Below are 16,615 nucleotides of genomic sequence, written 5' to 3'. Positions count from 1 at the left end.
CAGATAGATTGGAGCCCACACAACACATACAAAAACACACAACAGACTAACACACAAACACACTAACACATAAAGAAACCAACAAACAACAGTAAGTCAGTAACCAGTACGGGTGGGTCAGTACCACACACTAACATCAGTCGTGGATTGAAATACTAACTTGTTCCAGAATCCACAGAAAGTAAAGTACTGATGAAGCATCTTGACCATCACTGTCACTCATCTCCCTTGACTAAAAGGGTCATAGAGGTTTTATTACCTGACATAGGGGGCTTATAACCTGACATAAAGTATTCCTGACCTGACGTAGAGTGAGATGGGCACCACGGTGTTGAGAATGATGACGTAGGACCAGAAGGAGAGGAAAGCAGAGAACAGGAAGTTGTCTACAGGCAGGTCCCAGGCAAGGTAACTCTGGAACAGAGAACCCACCTCTCTCTCCCACACAGCGTTCCCCACAGCCAGGATCACACCCATACACACCATGAAGCCAAAAATCTGGGACGGGGAGAGAGAGGAAGGAGAAAGGGGGGAGAGAGGGGGAGAGAGAGGCGTGAGAAGGAGAGAAAGGGGGGAAAAGAGGGGAGAAGAAGGGGGAGAGAGAGGGGGATAGAAGGGGAGAAAGGGGGGAAGAGAGGGGAGAGAGAGGGGGGAGAGGGAGGGAGAGAGGGGAGAGAGAGGGGGAGAGAGGGAGAGGGGGAGAGAGGGAGAGGGGGGAGAGAGAGGGGGGAGAGGAGGGAGAGAGGGGAGAGAGAGGGAGGGAGAGGGAGGGAGGGGAGAGAGAGAGGGGAGAGGGAGGGAGAGAGAGGGAGAGGGAGGGAGAGAGGGGAGAGGGAGGGAGAGAGGGGAGGGAGCGGGAGGGAGAGGGAGGGAGAGAGAGGAAGGGAGAGGGAGAGAGAGAGAGGGAGAGGGAGGGAGAGAGAGAGAGAGAGGGAGGAGAGAGAGAGAGGAGAGAGGAGAGGGAGAGAGGAGAGAGGGAGGGAGGAGAGAGAGAGGGAGAGAGGGAGGGAGGGAGGGAGGGAGGGAGGGAGGGAGGGAGGGAGGGAGGAGAGAGAGAGAGAGAGAGAGAGAGAGAGAGAGAGAGGGAGGGTGGGTGGGAGGGAGGGAGGGAGGGAGGGAGGAGAGAGAGAGAGAGAGAGAGGGAGGGAGGGAGGGAGGGAGGGAGGGAGGGAGGGAGGGAGGGAGGGAGGGAGGGAGGGAGGGAGGGAGGGAGGGAGGGAGGGAGGGAGGGAGGGAGGGAGGGAGGGAGGGAGGGAGGGAGGGAGGGAGGGAGGGAGGGAGGGAGGGAGGGAGGTTAAAGATTAGGCTAAATGTATGTACCTTATTTTAATTTCAAAATGTCAAGCTAAACTAGAAAAGTAGAGTTTCTGGAGAAACCAGAAGGCCATTTATAGTCTTGTTTTATATTAGAAGTAGATGTGAAACAAGTATGGCCAAACAGAAGGGGAGGTGTGGGGTCTCCTACCCAGAGCACCAGTGTGTTCATGAGGCGGTCAATGCTTGTGCGTTTGAACTTGGTCCGACCACTATTCTGCATCAGCTTGGTGTCTGGGCCTGGTTAGAGAGATATAGAAAGAGCAATTGGTTAGACACACACACACACACACACACACACACACACACACACACACACACACACACACACACACACACACACACACACACACACACACACACACACACACACACACACACACACACACACACACACACACATACATACATACAGAAAGACCAACCTGCAAAGATGACCAGTCCGTAGCAGGTCTCTGTGTTGCGGAGAACACAGCCTCGTAGTAACATGTTGTGGTTGCTCAGGGGGTATTTACAATCTCTCCAGCACAGAAGACCACAGAACCTGTCCAGCTTGTTGTTGGGAGGCTCACAGACCACCTCACCTGTACCGGCAACACACACACACACCTTTATCACACACTTTACAGCTAATACAGGTTTTCAGACACACAATCATCTCACCTAGATACAGTACAGTGTTCTCTCCATCATTATCTTACCATCCCACCTCAGTAACAGACAGCCTTTAGAAACCACCTCAGCAGCACAACACACTGTTTACTACATCAGCCTCTGCTTCACAAAAGTAATGACTACATATTCAACATCACCACAGAGGGCAGAGTTCAGCTGTGTTTCAGACAGTGTTTCAGCCACATTCCTTTTTAGGACTATTGAATTAAACTGACTTACTATGGGCACTGTGCTAGCAAACACGCAGACACACGCAGACACACACAGACACACACACACACACACACACACACACACACACACAGACCAACTTGCTTGCAGTAATGCTTTCTGCTGAGCAGGTGAGGAGAGATGCGTGGGTGAACCATGCTGATGAGGAAAACCAGTGTGTGTCTGTGGGGAATGGAGAGACTGGGGGTGTTAAGCGCTGACAACGGAGGGCGTGTGTGTGTGTGATGCTGGGCAGTGTGGGTGCTAAGTGCTTAGTTGCAGAGTGGACCTGCTGACCTCTGATGTGTGAAAGACACAGAGACCAATAGAAAGAGACTTCCTACCATCAAAAGAGGCCAGGCTGTTGGGGTCTCCCAGCTCTGCAGTCACAGACAGAGACTGACGCACCTTCATATTGGTCTCCCTGCACAAACACAACACACACACACACACACACACTGTATAAGAACTCACAAACCATCACTGAGCATCACTGAGGATCACTGTGTTGTGCTTTATTGGACTGTGCTGTGTGTTATGGTGTGTTCTTACCCATCTAGCTCTGCTGTCTCAATGTAACAGAGGCTATGAGGTTCACTACTGGACAGTAAGAGAAGGTCAGCCTGAAGAGAAACATCAGCTAGCATTAGCATCCACTAACACACTGTAGCATTCCACTCTGTCCCTTCTAGCATGGCCATCTAACAAGGCTAACACACTAGCATTTCTGATAATACCACTCTGTTCCTTCTAGCATGGCCATCTAACAAGGCTAACACACTAGCATTTCTGATAATACCACTCTGTTCCTTCTAGCATGGCCATCTAACAAGGCTAACACACTAGCATTTCTGATAATACCACTCTGTTCCTTCTAGCATGGCCATCTAACAAGGCTAACACACTAGCATTTCTGATAATACCACTCTGTTCCTTCTAGCATGGCCATCTAACAAGGCTAACACACTAGCATTTCTGATAATACCACTCTGTTCCTTCTAGCATGGCCATCTAACAAGGCTAACACACTAGCATTTCTAATAATACCACTCTGTCCCTTCTAGCATGGCCATTTAACAAGGCTAACACACTAGCATTTCTGATAATACCACTCTGTCCCTTCTAGCATGGCCATCTAACAAGGCTAACACACTAGCATTTCTGATAATACCACTCTGTCCCTTCTAGCATGGCCATCTAACAAGGCTAATACATTCCAGAAGCTCTGGCTAACATGCTACTAGTACAGTACATTGAAAGTTAACCTTAGTATAGAGATTGTTTGGCTGAAATATGAGAGTGCTGTGTGTTACATCGCCTTTATGGAAGCCTTTAAAACCACCATGAATGAATCTCAATACCGGTAAGTGCTTGTATATATATCAAACCATTGCAATGCACCATAAAAACCGTGTTATGACGGAGTACATTACAACAGTTGTAAATGAATCATGACCAGTGTGTGTGTGTGTGTGTGTGTGTGTGTGTGTGTGTGTGTGTGTGATACATTATGTTGATGATTGAATGACATACACTTACTGCCACAAACTGGTTATTCTCCAGTTTAATGATATCACCCACTCTTACATTCATCCACTTCTCCTTCTGAAGACTGAGAGAGAAACAAGGGAGGGAGAGAAGGAGGGAGGGAGGGTGAGAGAGAGGGAGAGAGAGAGAGAGAGAGAGAGAGAGGAGGAGGGAGGGTGAGAGAGGGAGAGAGAGAGAGAGAGAGAGAGAGAGAGAGAGAGCGAGAGAGAGAGGGAGGGATGTAGGTAGGTAGGTAGGTAGGTAGAAAGAGGAACTAAATTATAAATAGAAACAGCTTACGATATGTAGATAAATGTATGTATTGATGAGTGTAGACTGGACTAGATAAATGTCTGTATTGATTAGTGTAGACTAGACTAGATAAATGCCTGTATTGATGAGTGTAGACTGGACTAGATGACTGTCTGTACTGCTGAGTGTAGACTGGACTAGATGACTGTCTGTATTGCTGAGTGTAGACAGGACTAGATGACTGTCTGTACTGCTGAGTGTAGACTGGAATAGATGTCTGTCTTTATTGCTGATTAGAGACTGGACAAGATGAATGTCTGTATTGCTGAGTGTAGACTGGACTAGATGACTGTCTGTACTGCTGAGTGTAGAATGGACTAGATGAATGGCTGTATTGCTGAGTGAGGACTGGACTAGATGACTGTCTTTATTGCTGATTAGAGACTGGACTAGATGAATGTCTGTATTGCTGAGTGTAGACTGGACTAGATGACTGTCTGTATTGCTGAGTGTAGACTGGACTAGATGACTGTCTGTATTGCTGAGTGTAGAAAGGACTAGATGACTGTCTGTATTGCTGAGTGTAGACTGTACTAGATGAATGTCTGTATTGCTGAGTGTAGATTGGACTAGATGACTGTCTGTATTGCTGAGTGTGGACTGGACTTGATGAAAATCTGTATTGCTGAGTGTACACTGGACTAGAAGACTTTCTGTATTGCTGAGTGTAGACTGGACTAGATGAACATCTGTATTTCTGAGTGTAGACTGGACTAGATAACTGTCTGTATTTCTGAGTGTAGACTGGACTAGATGAATGTCTGTATTCATGAGTGTAGACTGGACTAGATGAATGTCTGTATTTATGAGTGTAGACTGGACTAGATGACTGTCTGTATTGCTCAGTGTAGACTGGACTAGATGCCAGTCTGTACTAATGAGTGTAAACTGGACTAGATGGCTGTGTGTATTGCTGATTGTAGACTGGACTAGATGACTGTCTGTATTGCTGACTGTAGACTGGACTAGATGACTGTCTGTATTGCTGACTGTAGACTGGACTAGATGACTGTCTGTATTGCTGAGTGTAGACTGGACTAGAGGACTGTCTGTATATCTGAGTGTATACTGTACTAGCTGAATGTCTGTATTTCTGAGTGTAGACTGGACTAGATGAAAATCTGTATTGCTGAGTGTAGACTGGACTAGAGGACTGTCTGTATTGCTGAGTGTAGACTGGACTAAATAACTGTCTGTTTTGCTGAGTGTAGACTGGACGAGATAACTGTCTTTACTAATGAGTGTAAACTGCACTAGATGACTGCCTGTATTGCTGATTGTAGACTGGACTAGGTGTTTTTTTCTTTATTGCTGAGTGTACACTGGGCTAGATGCCTGTCTGTATTGCTGAGTGTAGACTGGACTAGAGGACTGTCTGTATATCTGAGTGTATACTGTACTAGCTGAATGTCTGTATTTCTGAGTGTAGACTGGACTAGATGAAAATCTGTATTGCTGAGTGTAGACTGGACTAGAGGACTGTCTCTATTGCTGAGTGTAGACTGGACTAGAGAACTGTCTGTATATCTGAGTGTATACTGTACTAGCTGAATGTCTGTATTTCTGAGTGTAGACTGGACTAGATGAAAATCTGTATTGCTGAGTGTAGACTGGACTAAATTACTGTCTGTATTGCTGAGTGTAGACTGGACTAGATAACTGTCTTTACTAATGAGTGTAAACTGGACTAGATGACTGCCTGTATTGCTGATTGTAGACTGGACTCTGTGTTTTTTTCTTTATTGCTGAGTGTACACTGGGCTAGATGCCTGTCTGTATTGCTGAGTGTAGACTGGACTAGAGGACTGTCTGTATTAATGAGTGTAGACTGGACTAGATAACTGTCTTTACTAATGAGTGTAGACTGGACTAGATGACTGTCTGTATTAATGAGTGTAGACTGTACTAGATGAATGTCTGTATTAATGATTGTAGACTGGACTAGATGTCTGTCTTCATTGCTGATTGTAGACTGGATTATAGGACTGTCTGTATTTCTGAGTGTAGACTGTACTAGATGAATGTCTGTATTGCTGAGTGTAGATTGGACCAGATGACTGTCTGTATCGCTGAGTGTGGACTGGACTAGATGAAAATCTGTATTGCTGAGTGTACACTGGACTAGAAGACTTTCTGTATTGCTGAGTGTAGACTGGACTAGATGAACATCTGTATTTCTGAGTGTAGACTGGACTAGATAACTGTCTGTATTTCTGAGTGTAGACTGGACTAGATGAACATCTGTATTTCTGAGTGTAGACTGGACTAGATGACTGTCTGTATTTCTGACTGTAGACTGGACTAGATGACTGTCTGTATTGCTGACTGTAGACTGGACTAGATGTCTGTCATTATTGCTGAGTGTTCACTGGACTAGATGACTGTCTGTATTGCTGAGTGTAGACTGGACTAGAGGACTGTCTGTATATCTGAGTGTATACTGTACTAGATGAATCTCTGTATTTCTGAGTGTAGACTGGACTAGATGAAAATCTGTATTGCTGAGTGTATACTGGACTAGAGGACTGTCTGTATTGCTGAGTATAGACTGGACAAGGTAACTGTCTTTACTAATGAGTGTAAACTGGACTAGATGACTGTCTGTATTGCTGGGTGTAGACTGGACTAGATAACTGTCTTTACTAATGAGTGTAAACTGGACTAGATCACTGTCTGTATTGCTGAGTGTAGACAGGACTACATAACTCTTTATTAATGAGTGTAGACTGGACTAGATGACTGTCTATATTGCTGAGTGTAGACTGGACTCAATAACTGTCTGTATTTCTGAGTATAGACTGTACTAGATTAATGTCTGTATTAATGATTGTAGACTGGACTAGATGTCTGTCTTCATTGCTGATTGTAGACTGGATTATAGGACTGTCTGTATTTCTGAGTGTAGACTGTACTAGATGAATGTCTGTATTGCTGAGTGTAGATTGGACTAGATGAAAATCTGTATTGCTGAGTGTACACTGGACTAGAATACTTTCTGTATTACTGAGTGTAGACTGTACTAGATGAATGTCTGTACTGCTGAGTGTAGACTGGAATAGATGTCTGTCTTTATTGCTGATTAGAGACTGGACAAGATGAATGTCTGTATTGCTGAGTGTAGACTGGACTAGATGACTGTCTGTACTGCTGAGTGTAGACTGTACTAGATGAATGTCTGTATTGCTGAGTGTAGAATGGACTAGATAACTGTCTGTATTTCTGAGTGTAGACAGGACTAGATGACTGTCTGTACTGCTGAGTGTAGAATGGACTAGATGAATGGCTGTATTGCTGAGTGAGGACTGGACTAGATGACTGTCTTTATTGCTGATTAGAGACTGGACTAGATGAATGTCTGTATTGCTGAGTGTAGACTGGACTAGATGACTGTCTGTATTGCTGAGTGTAGACTGGACTAGATGACTGTCTGTATTGCTGAGTGTAGACTGTACTAGATGAATGTCTGTATTGCTGAGTGTAGATTGGACTAGATGACTGTCTGTATTGCTGAGTGTGGACTGGACTTGATGAAAATCTGTATTGCTGAGTGTACACTGGACTAGAATACTTTCTGTATTGCTGAGTGTAGACTGGACTAGATGAACATCTGTATTGCTGAGTGTAGACTGGACTAGATAACTGTCTGTATTTCTGAGTGTAGACTGGACTAGATGAATGTCTGTATTTATGAGTGTAGACTGGACTAGATGAATGTCTGTATTTATGAGTGTAGACTGGACTAGATGACTGTCTGTATTGCTCAGTGTAGACTGGACTAGATGCCTGTCTGTACTAATGAGTGTAAACTGGACTAGATGACTGTGTGTATTGCTGATTGTAGACTGGACTAGATGACTGTCTGTATTGCTGACTGTAGACTGGACTAGATGTCTGTCATTATTGCTGAGTGTTCACTGGACTAGATGACTGTCTGTATTGCTGAGTGTAGACTGGACTAGAGGACTGTCTGTATATCTGAGTGTATACTGTACTAGATGACTGTCTGTATTGCTGAGTGTAGACTGGACTAGATGACTGTCTGTACTGCTGAGTGTAGAATGGACTAGATGAATGGCTGTATTGCTGAGTGAGGACTGGACTAGATGACTGTCTTTATTGCTGATTAGAGACTGGACTAGATGAATGTCTGTATTGCTGAGTGTAGACTGGACTAGGTCACTGTCTGTATTGCTGAGTGTAGACTGGACTAGATGACTGTCTGTATTGCTGAGTGTAGACTGGACTAAATAACTGTCTGTTTTGCTGAGTGTAGACTGGACGAGATAACTGTCTTTACTAATGAGTGTAAACTGCACTAGATGACTGCCTGTATTGCTGATTGTAGACTGGACTAGGTGTTTTTTTCTTTATTGCTGAGTGTACACTGGGCTAGATGCCTGTCTGTATTGCTGAGTGTAGACTGGACTAGAGCACTGTCTGTATATCTGAGTGTATACTGTACTAGCTGAATGTCTGTATTTCTGAGTGTAGACTGGACTAGATGAAAATCTGTATTGCTGAGTGTAGACTGGACTAGAGGACTGTCTCTATTGCTGAGTGTAGACTGGACTAGAGAACTGTCTGTATATCTGAGTGTATACTGTACTAGCTGAATGTCTGTATTTCTGAGTGTAGACTGGACTAGATGAAAATCTGTATTGCTGAGTGTAGACTGGACTAGATAACTGTCTTTACTAATGAGTGTAAACTGGACTAGATGACTGCCTGTATTGCTGATTGTAGACTGGACTCGGTGTTTTTTTCTTTATTGCTGAGTGTACACTGGGCTAGATGCCTGTCTGTATTGCTGAGTGTAGACTGGACTAGAGGACTGTCTGTATTAATGAGTGTAGACTGGACTAGATAACTGTCTTTACTAATGAGTGTAGACTGGACTAGATGACTGTCTGTATTAATGAGTGTAGACTGTACTAGATGAATGTCTGTATTAATGATTGTAGACTGGACTAGATGTCTGTCTTCATTGCTGATTGTAGACTGGATTATAGGACTGTCTGTATTTCTGAGTGTAGACTGTACTAGATGAATGTCTGTATTGCTGAGTGTAGATTGGACCAGATGACTGTCTGTATCGCTGAGTGTGGACTGGACTAGATGAAAATCTGTATTGCTGAGTGTACACTGGACTAGAAGACTTTCTGTATTGCTGAGTGTAGACTGGACTAGATGAACATCTGTATTTCTGAGTGTAGACTGGACTAGATAACTGTCTGTATTTCTGAGTGTAGATTGGACTAGATGAATGTCTGTATTTATGAGTGTAGACTGACCTAGATGAATGTCTGTATTTATGAGTGTAGACTGGACTAGATGACTGTCTGTATTGCTGACTGTAGACTGGACTAGATGACTGTCTGTATTGCTGACTGTAGACTGGACTAGATGTCTGTCATTATTGCTCAGTGTTCACTGGACTAGATGACTGTCTGTATTGCTGAGTGTAGACTGGACTAGAGGACTGTCTGTATATCTGAGTGTATACTGTACTAGATGAATCTCTGTATTTCTGAGTGTAGACTGGACTAGATGAAAATCTGTATTGCTGAGTGTATACTGGACTAGAGGACTGTCTGTATTGCTGAGTATAGACTGGACAAGGTAACTGTCTTTACTAATGAGTGTAAACTGGACTAGATGACTGTCTGTATTGCTGGGTGTAGACTGGACTAGATAACTGTCTTTACTAATGAGTGTAAACTGGACTAGATCACTGTCTGTATTGCTGAGTGTAGACAGGACTACATAACTCTTTATTAATGAGTGTAGACTGGACTAGATGACTGTTTATATTGCTGAGTGTAGACTGGACTCAATAACTGTCTGTATTTCTGAGTATAGACTGTACTAGATTAATGTCTGTATTAATGATTGTAGACTGGACTAGATGTCTGTCTTCATTGCTGATTGTAGACTGGATTATAGGACTGTCTGTATTTCTGAGTGTAGACTGTACTAGATGAATGTCTGTATTGCTGAGTGTAGATTGGACTAGATGAAAATCTGTATTGCTGAGTGTACACTGGACTAGAATACTTTCTGTATTACTGAGTGTAGACTGTACTAGATGAATGTCTGTACTGCTGAGTGTAGACTGGAATAGATGTCTGTCTTTATTGCTGATTAGAGACTGGACAAGATGAATGTCTGTATTGCTGAGTGTAGACTGGACTAGATGACTGTCTGTACTGCTGAGTGTAGACTGTACTAGATGAATGTCTGTATTGCTGAGTGTAGAATGGACTAGATAACTGTCTGTATTTCTGAGTGTAGACAGGACTAGATGACTGTCTGTACTGCTGAGTGTAGAATGGACTAGATGAATGGCTTTATTGCTGAGTGAGGACTGGACTAGATGACTGTCTTTATTGCTGATTAGAGACTGGACTAGATGAATGTCTGTATTGCTGAGTGTAGACTGGACTAGATGACTGTCTGTATTGCTGAGTGTACACTGGACTAGATGACTGTCTGTATTGCTGAGTGTAGACTGTACTAGATGAATGTCTGTATTGCTGAGTGTAGATTGGACTAGATGACTGTCTGTATTGCTGAGTGTGGACTGGACTTGATGAAAATCTGTATTGCTGAGTGTACACTGGACTAGAATACTTTCTGTATTGCTGAGTGTAGACTGGACTAGATGAACATCTGTATTGCTGAGTGTAGACTGGACTAGATAACTGTCTGTATTTCTGAGTGTAGACTGGACTAGATAACTGTCTTTACTAATGAGTGTAGACTGGACTAGATGACTGTCTGTATTAATGAGTGTAGACTGTACTAGATGAATGTCTGTATTAATGATTGTAGACTGGACTAGATGTCTGTCTTCATTGCTGATTGTAGACTGGACTAGATGAACATCTGTATTTCTGAGTGTAGACTGGACTAGATAACTGTCTGTATTTCTGAGTGTAGACTGGACTAGATGAATGTCTGTATTCATGAGTGTAGACTGGACTAGATGAATGTCTGTATTTATGAGTGTAGACTGGACTAGATGACTGTCTGTATTGCTCAGTGTAGAAAGGACTAGATGACTGTCTGTATTGCTGAGTGTAGACTGTACTAGATGAATGTCTGTATTGCTGAGTGTAGATTGGACTAGATGACTGTCTGTATTGCTGAGTGTGGACTGGACTTGATGAAAATCTGTATTGCTGAGTGTACACTGGACTAGAAGACTGTCTGTATTGCTGAGTGTAGACTGGACTAGATGAACATCTGTATTTCTGAGTGTAGACTGGACTAGATAACTGTCTGTATTTCTGAGTGTAGACTGGACTAGATGAATGTCTGTATTCATGAGTGTAGACTGGACTAGATGAATGTCTGTATTTATGAGTGTAGACTGGACTAGATGACTGTCTGTATTGCTCAGTGTAGACTGGACTAGATGCCTGTCTGTACTAATGAGTGTAAACTGGACTAGATGGCTGTGTGTATTGCTGATTGTAGACTGGACTAGATGACTGTCTGTATTGCTGACTGTAGACTGGACTAGATGTCTGTCATTATTGCTGAGTGTTCACTGGACTAGATGACTGTCTTTATTGCTGATTAGAGACTGGACTAGATGAATGTCTGTATTGCTGAGTGTAGACTGGACTAGATGACTGTCTGTATTGCTGACTGTAGACTGGACTAGATGTCTGTCATTATTGCTGAGTGTTCACTGGGCTAGATGACTGTCTGTATTGCTGAGTGTAGACTGGACTAGAGGACTGTCTATATATCTGAGTGTATACTGTACTAGCTGAATGTCTGCATTTTTTAGTGTAGACTGGACTAGATGACTGTCTGTATTGCTGACTGTAGACTGGACTAGATGTCTGTCATTATTGCTGAGTGTTCACTGGACTAGATGACTGTCTGTATTGCTGAGTGTAGACTGGACTAGAGGACTGTCTGTATATCTGAGTGTATACTGTACTAGCTGAATGTCTGTATTTCTGAGTGTAGACTGGACTAGATGAAAATCTGTATTGCTGAGTGTAGACTGGACTAGAGGACTGTCTGTATTGCTGAGTGTAGACTGGACTAAATAACTGTCTGTTTTGCTGAGTGTAGACTGGACGAGATAACTGTCTTTACTAATGAGTGTAAACTGCACTAGATGACTGCCTGTATTGCTGATTGTAGACTGGACTAGGTGTTTTTTTCTTTATTGCTGAGTGTACACTGGGCTAGGTGCCTGTCTGTATTGCTGAGTGTAGACTGGACTAGAGGACTGTCTGTATATCTGAGTGTATACTGTACTAGCTGAATGTCTGTATTTCTGAGTGTAGACTGGACTAGATGAAAATCTGTATTGCTGAGTGTAGACTGGACTAGAGGACTGTCTGTATTGCTGAGTGTAGACTGGGCTAGAGAACTGTCTGTATATCTGAGTGTATACTGTACTAGCTGAATGTCTGTATTTCTGAGTGTAGACTGGACTAGATGAAAATCTGTATTGCTGAGTGTAGACTGGACTAAATTACTGTCTGTATTGCTGAGTGTAGACTGGACTAGATAACTGTCTTTACTAATGAGTGTAAACTGGACTATATGACTGCCTGTATTGCTGATTGTAGACTGGACTAGGTGTTTTTTTCTTTATTGCTGAATGTACACTGGGCTAGATGCCTGTCTGTATTGCTGAGTGTAGACTGGACTAGAGGACTGTCTGTATTAATGAGTGTAGACTGGACTAGATAACTGTCTTTACTAATGAGTGTAGACTGGACTAGATGACTGTCTGTATTAATGAGTGTAGACTGTACTAGATGAATGTCTGTATTAATGAGTGTAGACTGGACTAGATTACTGTCTGTATTTCTGAGTGTAGACTGTACTAGATGAATGTCTGTATTAATGATTGTAGACTGGACTAGATGTCTGTCTTCATTGCTGATTGTAGACTGGATTATAGGACTGTCTGTATTTCTGAGTGTAGACTGTACTAGATGAATGTCTGTATTGCTGAGTGTAGATTGGACCAGATGACTGTCTGTATCGCTGAGTGTGGACTGGACTAGATGAAAATCTGTATTGCTGAGTGTACACTGGACTAGAAGACTTTCTGTATTGCTGAGTGTAGACTGGACTAGATGAACATCTGTATTTCTGAGTGTAGACTGGACTAGATAACTGTCTGTATTTCTGAGTGTAGACTGGACTAGATGAATGTCTGTATTTATGAGTGTAGACTGGACTAGATGACTGTCTGTATTGCTGACTGTAGACTGGACTAGATGTCTGTCATTATTGCTGAGTGTTCACTGGACTAGATGACTGTCTGTATTGCTGAGTGTAGACTGGACTAGAGGACTGTCTGTATATCTGAGTGTATACTGTACTAGATGAATCTCTGTATTTCTGAGTGTAGACTGGACTAGATGAAAATCTGTATTGCTGAGTGTATACTGGACTAGAGGACTGTCTGTATTGCTGAGTATAGACTGGACAAGGTAACTGTCTTTACTAATGAGTGTAAACTGGACTAGATGACTGTCTGTATTGCTGGGTGTAGACTGGACTAGATAACTGTCTTTACTAATGAGTGTAAACTGGACTAGATCACTGTCTGTATTGCTGAGTGTAGACAGGACTACATAACTCTGTATTAATGAGTGTAGACTGGACTAGATGACTGTCTGTATTGCTGAGTGTAGACTGGACTCAATAACTGTCTGTATTTCTGAGTATAGACTGTACTAGATTAATGTCTGTATTAATGATTGTAGACTGGACTAGATGTCTGTCTTCATTGCTGATTGTAGACTGGATTATAGGACTGTCTGTATTTCTGAGTGTAGACAGGACTAGATGACTGTCTGTACTGCTGAGTGTAGAATGGACTAGATGAATGGCTTTATTGCTGAGTGAGGACTGGACTAGATGACTGTCTTTATTGCTGATTAGAGACTGGACTAGATGAATGTCTGTATTGCTGAGTGTAGACTGGACTAGATGACTGTCTGTATTGCTGAGTGTACACTGGACTAGATGACTGTCTGTATTGCTGAGTGTAGACTGTACTAGATGAATGTCTGTATTGCTGAGTGTAGATTGGACTAGATGACTGTCTGTATTGCTGAGTGTGGACTGGACTTGATGAAAATCTGTATTGCTGAGTGTACACTGGACTAGAATACTTTCTGTATTGCTGAGTGTAGACTGGACTAGATGAACATCTGTATTGCTGAGTGTAGACTGGACTAGATAACTGTCTGTATTTCTGAGTGTAGACTGGACTAGATAACTGTCTTTACTAATGAGTGTAGACTGGACTAGATGACTGTCTGTATTAATGAGTGTAGACTGTACTAGATGAATGTCTGTATTAATGATTGTAGACTGGACTAGATGTCTGTCTTCATTGCTGATTGTAGACTGGACTAGATGAACATCTGTATTTCTGAGTGTAGACTGGACTAGATAACTGTCTGTATTTCTGAGTGTAGACTGGACTAGATGAATGTCTGTATTCATGAGTGTAGACTGGACTAGATGAATGTCTGTATTTATGAGTGTAGACTGGACTAGATGACTGTCTGTATTGCTCAGTGTAGAAAGGACTAGATGACTGTCTGTATTGCTGAGTGTAGACTGTACTAGATGAATGTCTGTATTGCTGAGTGTAGATTGGACTAGATGACTGTCTGTATTGCTGAGTGTGGACTGGACTTGATGAAAATCTGTATTGCTGAGTGTACACTGGACTAGAAGACTGTCTGTATTGCTGAGTGTAGACTGGACTAGATGAACATCTGTATTTCTGAGTGTAGACTGGACTAGATAACTGTCTGTATTTCTGAGTGTAGACTGGACTAGATGAATGTCTGTATTCATGAGTGTAGACTGGACTAGATGAATGTCTGTATTTATGAGTGTAGACTGGACTAGATGACTGTCTGTATTGCTCAGTGTAGACTGGACTAGATGCCTGTCTGTACTAATGAGTGTAAACTGGACTAGATGGCTGTGTGTATTGCTGATTGTAGACTGGACTAGATGACTGTCTGTATTGCTGACTGTAGACTGGACTAGATGTCTGTCATTATTGCTGAGTGTTCACTGGACTAGATGACTGTCTTTATTGCTGATTAGAGACTGGACTAGATGAATGTCTGTATTGCTGAGTGTAGACTGGACTAGATGACTGTCTGTATTGCTGACTGTAGACTGGACTAGATGTCTGTCATTATTGCTGAGTGTTCACTGGGCTAGATGACTGTCTGTATTGCTGAGTGTAGACTGGACTAGAGGACTGTCTATATATCTGAGTGTATACTGTACTAGCTGAATGTCTGCATTTTTTAGTGTAGACTGGACTAGATGACTGTCTGTATTGCTGACTGTAGACTGGACTAGATGTCTGTCATTATTGCTGAGTGTTCACTGGACTAGATGACTGTCTGTATTGCTGAGTGTAGACTGGACTAGAGGACTGTCTGTATATCTGAGTGTATACTGTACTAGCTGAATGTCTGTATTTCTGAGTGTAGACTGGACTAGATGAAAATCTGTATTGCTGAGTGTAGACTGGACTAGAGGACTGTCTGTATTGCTGAGTGTAGACTGGACTAAATAACTGTCTGTTTTGCTGAGTGTAGACTGGACGAGATAACTGTCTTTACTAATGAGTGTAAACTGCACTAGATGACTGCCTGTATTGCTGATTGTAGACTGGACTAGGTGTTTTTTTCTTTATTGCTGAGTGTACACTGGGCTAGGTGCCTGTCTGTATTGCTGAGTGTAGACTGGACTAGAGGACTGTCTGTATATCTGAGTGTATACTGTACTAGCTGAATGTCTGTATTTCTGAGTGTAGACTGGACTAGATGAAAATCTGTATTGCTGAGTGTAGACTGGACTAGAGGACTGTCTGTATTGCTGAGTGTAGACTGGGCTAGAGAACTGTCTGTATATCTGAGTGTATACTGTACTAGCTGAATGTCTGTATTTCTGAGTGTAGACTGGACTAGATGAAAATCTGTATTGCTGAGTGTAGACTGGACTAAATTACTGTCTGTATTGCTGAGTGTAGACTGGACTAGATAACTGTCTTTACTAATGAGTGTAAACTGGACTATATGACTGCCTGTATTGCTGATTGTAGACTGGACTAGGTGTTTTTTTCTTTATTGCTGAATGTACACTGGGCTAGATGCCTGTCTGTATTGCTGAGTGTAGACTGGACTAGAGGACTGTCTGTATTAATGAGTGTAGACTGGACTAGATAACTGTCTTTACTAATGAGTGTAGACTGGACTAGATGACTGTCTGTATTAATGAGTGTAGACTGTACTAGATGAATGTCTGTATTAATGAGTGTAGACTGGACTAGATTACTGTCTGTATTTCTGAGTGTAGACTGTACTAGATGAATGTCTGTATTAATGATTGTAGACTGGACTAGATGTCTGTCTTCATTGCTGATTGTAGACTGGATTATAGGACTGTCTGTATTTCTGAGTGTAGACTGTACTAGATGAATGTCTGTATTGCTGAGTGTAGATTGGACCAGATGACTGTCTGTATCGCTGAGTGTGGACTGGACTAGATGAAA

General features: G+C 42.6%; 1 protein-coding gene across 1 annotated transcript in view; it reads right to left on the bottom strand.

Annotated features, from left to right (window-relative positions):
* The window catches only part of LOC109880886 (phospholipid-transporting ATPase ID), a 105,550-nt gene that overhangs the window by 27,195 nt on the left and 61,740 nt on the right, over positions 1-16,615 (bottom strand). Inside the window, 6 exon segments of the mRNA XM_031787466.1 lie at positions 302-498; positions 1,466-1,554; positions 1,740-1,898; positions 2,544-2,623; positions 2,752-2,822; positions 3,739-3,811. Coding sequence (XP_031643326.1) covers positions 302-498; positions 1,466-1,554; positions 1,740-1,898; positions 2,544-2,623; positions 2,752-2,822; positions 3,739-3,811 — 669 coding nt within the window.

Source organism: Oncorhynchus kisutch, linkage group LG13 (assembly GCF_002021735.2).
Source record: "Oncorhynchus kisutch isolate 150728-3 linkage group LG13, Okis_V2, whole genome shotgun sequence".
Taxonomy (NCBI): domain Eukaryota; kingdom Metazoa; phylum Chordata; class Actinopteri; order Salmoniformes; family Salmonidae; genus Oncorhynchus; species Oncorhynchus kisutch.
This window is presented reverse-complemented; position numbering and strand designations above follow the sequence as displayed.